The sequence below is a fragment of the Physeter macrocephalus genome, unplaced genomic scaffold, assembly GCF_002837175.3.
Source record: "Physeter macrocephalus isolate SW-GA unplaced genomic scaffold, ASM283717v5 random_628, whole genome shotgun sequence".
Classification (NCBI taxonomy): domain Eukaryota; kingdom Metazoa; phylum Chordata; class Mammalia; order Artiodactyla; family Physeteridae; genus Physeter; species Physeter macrocephalus.
In genome coordinates, this window is record NW_021145918.1 from 1,553 (window position 1) to 9,280 (window position 7,728).

The 7,728-nt window shown below is 50.2% G+C and overlaps 1 protein-coding gene across 1 annotated transcript; it reads left to right on the plus strand.

Annotated features, from left to right (window-relative positions):
• Positions 1-210: 210 nt before the first annotated feature.
• Positions 211-5,426, plus strand: LOC114485147 (tribbles homolog 3-like). Its single transcript, XM_028485970.2, has 2 exons — positions 211-1,712; positions 4,091-5,426. Exons 1-2 carry the CDS (start codon positions 1,408-1,410, stop codon positions 4,578-4,580), a joined length of 795 nt encoding a protein of 264 aa, XP_028341771.1. The 5' UTR covers positions 211-1,407; the 3' UTR covers positions 4,581-5,426.
• Positions 5,427-7,728: the final 2,302 nt, after the last annotated feature.

Genomic DNA, 7,728 nt, shown 5'->3' on the forward strand with positions numbered 1-7,728 from the left:
CTCAAAAGTAGACCAAGCTCTGCCCCCACAGTTCACGCTGGGGGTGAATGAGTAAAATATACGTCAGGTGATCTTAACTGCTATGGAGAAAAACTGGGAGCTGGGAGAGAAGGGAGTGGGGAGGGGAGGGGGTGAAGGTGATCGTAGCTGGGAAGTCCAGAAAGACCTCTCTGAGGAGGTGACTTTGAGCAGTGACTTGCACTGGGGGAGCCAGCCCTGTGGGTATCTAGAGGAGAACATTCAGGTGGCAGGAAAAGCAAGTGCAAATGCTCAGAGGCAGGGATGCGCTTGCCCTGACTCTTAAAGAAAGTCTCTGTTTTTGGACTATTGCCTCCAAGCCACCCCAACTGTTTTGTTTTAACACATCTACTTACATTTTTTCATGGATTAAATACGTATATGCTTTATTTATTTATTTTTATTTTCTGTGTGTCCTAGACAAAATAACAAGCAAAGGGTTTAAAGGCAGATAAACCAAAGTGAGTAGACTGCTCTACCACTGATTAGCTGTGTGGCTTCCAAGTCACCTTCCTCTGAACATCCTTTCAGGAATATGGCAAGGTTTCCATCTAATGTCCATAAAGCCCCTAGCATCTTTCCCCACAACCTCCCCACTCTCACCACAGGCCCCACCTTCCTCCCCCACCCCATTCCAGCCATACTGATCTTTGGCTGGGTTTCTAGAGCAGCTCAGGTTCTTTCCTGCCTCAGGGCCTTTACACTGCCTGTGCCTCCCACCTAGAAAGCTTATCCCTTAGGCACCTCAATCATTCAGGTCACTTCCTCAGAGTCCCTTACAGACTATACTTTCTAAAATAGGTGCCCCCTGCCAGAATACTCTTTATTCCAGCATTCCTTTGCAATTCTTATCAGAATTTGTAAGTATTTAGTTTTTTTGGCCTGTTTACTGTCTCATGTATTGGACTATGGGCACCAGGAGGGCAGGGACCATGGTTGTCAGTCAAGTTAGCGCCCCAGTGGCTGGTACAGGTAGGCATTCAATGCCTGATTTTGGAATAAAGGAAAGGGTGGGTGGGCAGTGAATCCTAGAGAATGGTGGCCATATTGATGATGAGGAGAAGGATGCGTTACCTCTGCATTGTCTGCTCTTTTCGACTCCCTCTGTTTGAGGGGGTTATTTTTGTTCAGGTTACCTGTTATTTTTAATTATCAGAGATTTAAGGCCATATGAGCTTGCAGCTAAGAGCACAGATGATGGAGAACAGGGATTCAATCCCAGCTCTGTCCCTTGCTGGCCATGTGGCCCTCCGCTTGGTCAGGATTGAGTGACCTGGTGCTGAAGTGCTGGGGCACAAGGCCCAGCACACAGTAGTGTCTTAACGGGTTGGCTGTGACCGGCTGCAAGGCCGACCTGGGCCCCAAAGGGTCCCCACCCGTGTTCACACCATGCTCCCACAGGTGTACCCGGCCTGCAAGGCCCTGGCGGTGCTGGAGCCCTACTCGCGGCTGCCTCACCACTGCCACGTGGCCCGGCCAGTGGAGGTCCTGACGGGCACGCGGCACCTCTACGCCTTCTTCCCGCGGCCGCATGGGGACATGCACAGCCTGGTGCGCCGCCGGCGGCGCCTCCTGGAGCCCGAGGCCACCGCGCTCTTCCGCCAGATGGCCGCCATCCTGGCGCACTGCCACCAGCACGGGCTGGTCCTGCGCGACCTCAAGCTGCAGCGCTTCGTCTTTACTGACCCGGAGAGGTGAGTGTGGCCACGGATAAGGCCTTGACTGATGTTCTGGTCACAATTAGATTGAGGTTATGCATTTTTGGCAAGAATACCACAGAAGCCATAGAGCCTTCTCAGCCCATCCTATCAGGAGATACGGGCTGCTGATACGGATTGCTGTGATGTTAACCTCAATCTTTGGTTAAGGGGGCTTCTGCCAAGTTTCTCCATTGGAAGTTTCCTAATTTACCATTTATAATTAATAAATACCTTGGGCAATACCTTGTAATTAATCAGTACTCTGAGGTTCTTTCGGGCTCTGCATGTAAATATCCTGTTTCTCTTTAAACTTTCGCCCACTAATTTCAGCCACAATCCATTCTGCCTGTAGCAGTTATTCCTAGGATGTTTGCCTATGGGTGGTTTTCTATTTCCTTTTACATTCTATACTAAAATGAACATGCTTTTAGTAAGAAGTAGAATGTAAATTTTATAATGATTTTTAAGCTAATACACAGCTTCAAATAATTTTGAGCTTAGGGTGAGTACAACACCCCGCAGACCACCCAGAAGTGAGAAAAGTACTTTCTTCCCTTTTCAAGGCAATAGTTTGAGAAGCACCATAAGAAGAGGGATGGTGGAATCAGACAAACCTGGGTTCAAATTCTGGTTCTACTTTTTAACTTGCAATTTGTCCTTGAGCAATGGCTTCACCTGCCTGAACCTTGACTTCTTTATCTGAAAAATGGGCCAGTAATGCTAACACCTCAGCCCACCCCCTGTGCAGTGATTCAAAGGACTAGTCAGCGTTTTCAGACAGACACCCAGGAAGTGGTGCCATGGGAACAAGATTAATAGCAGTGGTAATAGTGTGCTTCCTATTAAAGTAGTCTAGAGTGCTCTGTGGGAGTTATTTATTTATTTATAATTTATTTATTTTTGGCTGCGTTGGGTCTTCGTTGCTGCACGCGGGCTTTCTCTAGTTGTGGCTAGCGGGGGCTACTGTTTGTTGCGGTGCGCGGGCTTCTCATTGCGGTGGCTTCTCTTGTTGCCAAGCACAGGTTCTAGGCATGTGGGCTTCAGTAGTTGTGGCACGCGGGCCTTAGAGTGCAAGCTCAGTAGTTATGGCACACGGGCTTAGTTGCTCCGCAGCATGTGGGATCGTCCCAGACCAGGGCTCGAACCCATGTCCCCTGCAGTGGCAGGCGGATTCTTAACCACAGTGCCACCAGGGAAGCCCCATGGGAGTTATTTAAAGCAGAAGTTGCAAATGGTGGTCTACACACACCTTTTTTTTTTTTTTGCCCCACATTCCTGTTCGTGTTTTTAATTAAAATTGGTTGCGGGAATCCGCTGGTGGTCCAGTGGTTGGGACTCTAGGCTTCCACTGTGGGGGCCCCAAGTTCGATCCCTGGTCAGGGAACTGGGATCCCACAGGCCACGTGGCACGGCCAAAAGAATAATAAAAAATTTAAAAAAAAAAGGGACTTCCCTGGTGGTCCAGTGGTTAAGACTCCACGCTCCCAATGCAGGGGTCCCCCGTTCGATCCCTGGTCAGGGAACTAAGATCCCGCATACCTCAACTAAGCCCGCGTGCCGCAACTACTGAGCCCGCGCCACAACTCGAGAGCCCGTGCACCACAATAAAGACCCAGTGCAGCCATAATTAATTAATTAACTAAAAAAATAAATAAAATTGGTTGCTAACTTTTTAAAAGCTGGGATTTTTTTCATTAAAATATGATCTCTGACTTCTCTTGTGGAAAAGGGGACCATGGAGCCACCTGGGAACTACATAAGCAGCTCATAGCGCTGTGGCTCTGGGCTGGAGAGAGCCAGGATTCAATCCCAGCCCTGCTCCCCGTGTCTGCAAAATGGCATCTTCCTCATCGGTTGTATGAGGGTGAAATGACATACACCAGGTAGAAGCTTAGCCCAGGGTCAGGTTTGCAGTGGACACTCCAAATATTGACTGTAATGTTGTTAGTGGTGCCCTTTTTAGGCAGGGTTTGTGCTGAGATAGTTGGCACAGTCCCCACTTCCTACTTCTAATTTTGTTACCTGCCTAGACCCTAAGTTTGCATCTGGTTTAACAGAGGCTTAATGCCCTCAGCCACCTGAGTACGCACCTCCCCACACTGGGCCCCCGCCCCAGAGAGAGTTGGGAAATGTGTTCCTCTCAGAGTCCTAGTTCAAATTTAATTGCTCTGTGACCTTAAGACATGACTTAATCTCTCTAAGCCTAGACTTCCTCATCTGTAATACGGGATTAATCATCCAGCCTCACAGGACTGGCTCATGTCTGGCAAATGCCAGCAGGCACTTGGGAAATGGGTGCCATTAAGTGTGACAATGTGTGGTGGTGGCGTGGGGGTCCCACTATCTGACCCCCCGTCTCTCCCCTTGCACAGGACAAAGCTGGTGCTGGAGAACCTGGAGGATGCCTGTGTGCTGACCGGGCCTGACGACTCCTTGTGGGACAAGCACGTGTGCCCAGCCTATGTGGGCCCCGAGATCCTCAGTTCCCGGCCATCCTACTCCGGCAAGGCAGCAGACGTCTGGAGCCTGGGCGTGGCACTCTTCACCATGCTGGCCGGCCACTACCCCTTCCAGGACTCAGAGCCTGCCCTGCTCTTTGGCAAGATCCTCCGTGGGGCCTTCGCCCTGCCCGAGGGCCTCTCAGCCCCGGCCCGCTGCCTGGTCCGCTGCCTCCTCCGAAGGGAGCCAGCTGAGCGGCTCACGGCCTCAGGCATCCTGCTGCACCCTTGGCTGCGAGAGAATGTGATCCCTACACCCCCCTCGCGATCCAGCCTCTGCGAGGCTGACCAGGTGGTCCCAGAAGGGCTGGGGCTGGAGGAGGCGGAGGAGGAAGGAGAGAGAGATGCATGTCTCTACGGCTAACGCCACCCTACTGGACTCTCAGCCTCAGACTGCCAAGCTGAGGCTAGGGTATCTCTAAGCTCTCTCCTGCCTCTTTGAACTGAGCCGAACCTTAAGTGCCTTCTGGGAGGGAGAGAGGAGGAGGTGTGTGTGGGGCGTGCTGGATGCACACACCTGTGCACATGAGCCCGTGCCTCACCGAGTCCTCGGGAGCTCGCTGTGCCAAGCCCCGCTCCCAGTGCTGGGAACACAGCAGTTAACGACAGAGGCAAAACTCCTGCTCACAGAGTCGACAACACTTTCCATGCCCACCGGGCAGTGTCTACACTGAGCACCCACAGTGCAGGTATCAGCATCCACTCATGCTGATGCCCAGGTACCTCTGACATGGGACAGTCCCTTTCACAAACAACCCAGCTGCCTTTGTATCTTGCACCCTTTCAGAGAAAGGGAAGCACCCCTGTGCCAAAGGCTCCAGGCCTCTCCCCTGTAACTCAGGACTCTAGAGCCCAGACCGTGCTGGGAATTGTGCTCCCAGCAGCTCTGTCCTCTTGGTCAAGGGCTTCTCCATCCAGGCCTGAGCCAAGGATTTGGGGTGGAAGATCAGGAGTGCAAATGGTGAGGCTGGTCTTCATCTAACTCAAAGAGTAGTTTGGAGTGAAGGGCCAGGCCTGTCCACCTCAGTGGCCCCTGACCTGAGCACCAGAGTTGGGGGCCGGGATCAGGCAGGTTCTGTCCCCTGGCCTCCTGAAAAGTCCCAAGCTCTGTTCTGGGGACACTTGGGGTCCAGGACCCCGTATCAACACTGTGGGTTTTGGATGCCATGAGTATATGTTTTTATCTTGTGCCTAATAAAGGAATTATGAAGTACTGTCATTTCTCCTGGTTATTTCATCCATCTTCTCCTCCCCATCTCTTATGAGTCTTCCCTGCCTCCAAACCAGCCCCAGGGTGAAAGGCCAGAGGCCTTGTGGGTCAATCTCAGCTTGAGTGGTTCATGAGAACAGAAGACCCAGTAGGTCTTCCCTCATTCCCTCTGTTCCTCCTGGATGTCTTTGTGTCTCAGGATACTTTTGGGCTGCATGTAACTGAAACCGTGAGTTAAAGTGGCTTTAAAAAGAAGAAAACGTATTTCACACAAAGCAAGAGGTCAACAGGCAGGGAGTGGGCTTCACGGCTGGTTGATTCGGCTCTCAGAGCTGTTAGCAAGGACCTGGCTCCCTAGGCTCATTCTGTCTCTTTGCTCTGTTGTCTCAGGTAAGTGCTGGCACAATGGCTACAGCAGCCCCAGGTGTCACATAAGAGAGATCCATGACCACAGGAAGAAGGAGGGTGGCATGGTAGTACTTGAGAACTCGGTACTCTGGAGTCAGGCTACCTGGAATTAAATCCTGGCTCCAACACTCACTAGCTGTTTGACCCTCGGCAAGTTTCTGAATCACTCTATACCTCAGACTCTTAATCTGTAAAATGAGAGATAATAATACCTAACTCAAGACAATCAAATGGGTTATTTTAGCTAAAGCACTTCGAATAAACAGTGGCTGGCATAACAAGTCCTCAGTCAGAGTTAGGTGTTCTCTCTCTAGCTCTTCCATGGGATGGGGAAATCTTTCCCAGGAGCACTCCTAACAGACGTGACATTTTGGCCAGAACTGGGCCACTGTGACCTCCTGGCCAATCACCAGCAAGGGAAATGCAGTTATGTTAATTAATCACGCCAGTTCTCCAGCTGTAGGTGGGAGCAGCCTCCCTGAGGCTCATGCTACATGTGGGGGGTTGGGAGGGTGGGGTAGTGATAAATGAACAAAATCAAATTCTGAGAAGGAGGAGGTAGTGGGAGAAAGCACAAGGAAGAGAACTGCGGTAGCTCGGCCAATAGCCTGCTAACTGCAGACAGGTGAAGGAAGCTATCCTAGACCCTCCAGCCACCAGCTGACCCCCCATCTGACTACAAATGCAGAGTTCAGTCAGGCTGACCCAGACCAGAAGAATTCCCCAACTGACCCACAGGATCATGGGCTAAATAAAATGATCATTGTTTTAAGCCATTAAGTTTCAGGGTGTTTTGTTACACAGCAAATGCTAACTAATAGAGACAGGGACAAGTCAGCCTCCTCTCTGTGGACCCAGCATCACCCAGAACAGGGCCCAGCTCTGTCTAGGGTCTCATGGAGCAGTCCCCAACTTTCACCCTTCCCCCAAACCCTCCCATAGACCCTGCCCCAGCTCCCTCACAAGCTGTGTTCTCCCTGGTGCCTGTGGAACAAGGGCAAGGGGGGACAGCTTATATAAAACGGGGGCTGCCAAGTGGCAGGTCTTTATCTACATTACACAGAGAGACTCATCTACGCCTCACGACAACCCTATGAGGCAGATGCTCTTGTCATTTCACAGATAAGAAAAATGAGGTTTATTTATTTATTTATTTTGGCCGCCCCGCGTGGCTTGTGGGATCTTAGTTCCCCGACCAGGGATTGAACCCAGGCCCATGGCAGTGAAAGCGTGGAGTCCTGACCACTGGACAGCCAGGGAATTCCTGAAAAATGAGGTTTAGAGAGAGCAAAAGATTCATCCAAAACCACACAACAGAGAGAACAACTCACCTGGTTTTGCCTTGAAGCAGGAACTTTTGCCAAGCCCACTCTGAGGCAGCCACAAGAAAACTGTCACATAAAAATGCAAATCCAAAAAAAAAAAATGCACATTCACTCTTACCAAGCAATACAATGCACATAACCACACCCCTGACTGCAATTAGTGGGGACTTTCATGTCTATTTGTATTCATTGAATGATCGCTGTATAAGAGTTTTACAATATCAAAGGTAATACATATATATTACTTTATATACTACAGGGAGAGAGGGACTGTTAGAAATTTAATTGGGGGTTTTATATGCAATTGGGAGCTAAACACAAAATATCACACTGTGGCCTGCCCGATTATTCATTCACCTAGCAATTCAACAACTATTCCTAATGCCAACCAACGGTAGAGCAGGTCCCATGCAAGACGGATGCAACGTGGTCCCTGCCCTCATTGACTTCAGTCTAACAGAGGAGACCTATGTTAAACAGATAACCACACAAATGAAGAAATTAATTATACCTGTGGTATGTTCTTTGTGGCAAAGACAAGCGTCACCAATAAGTCCCATGCTCCCCTA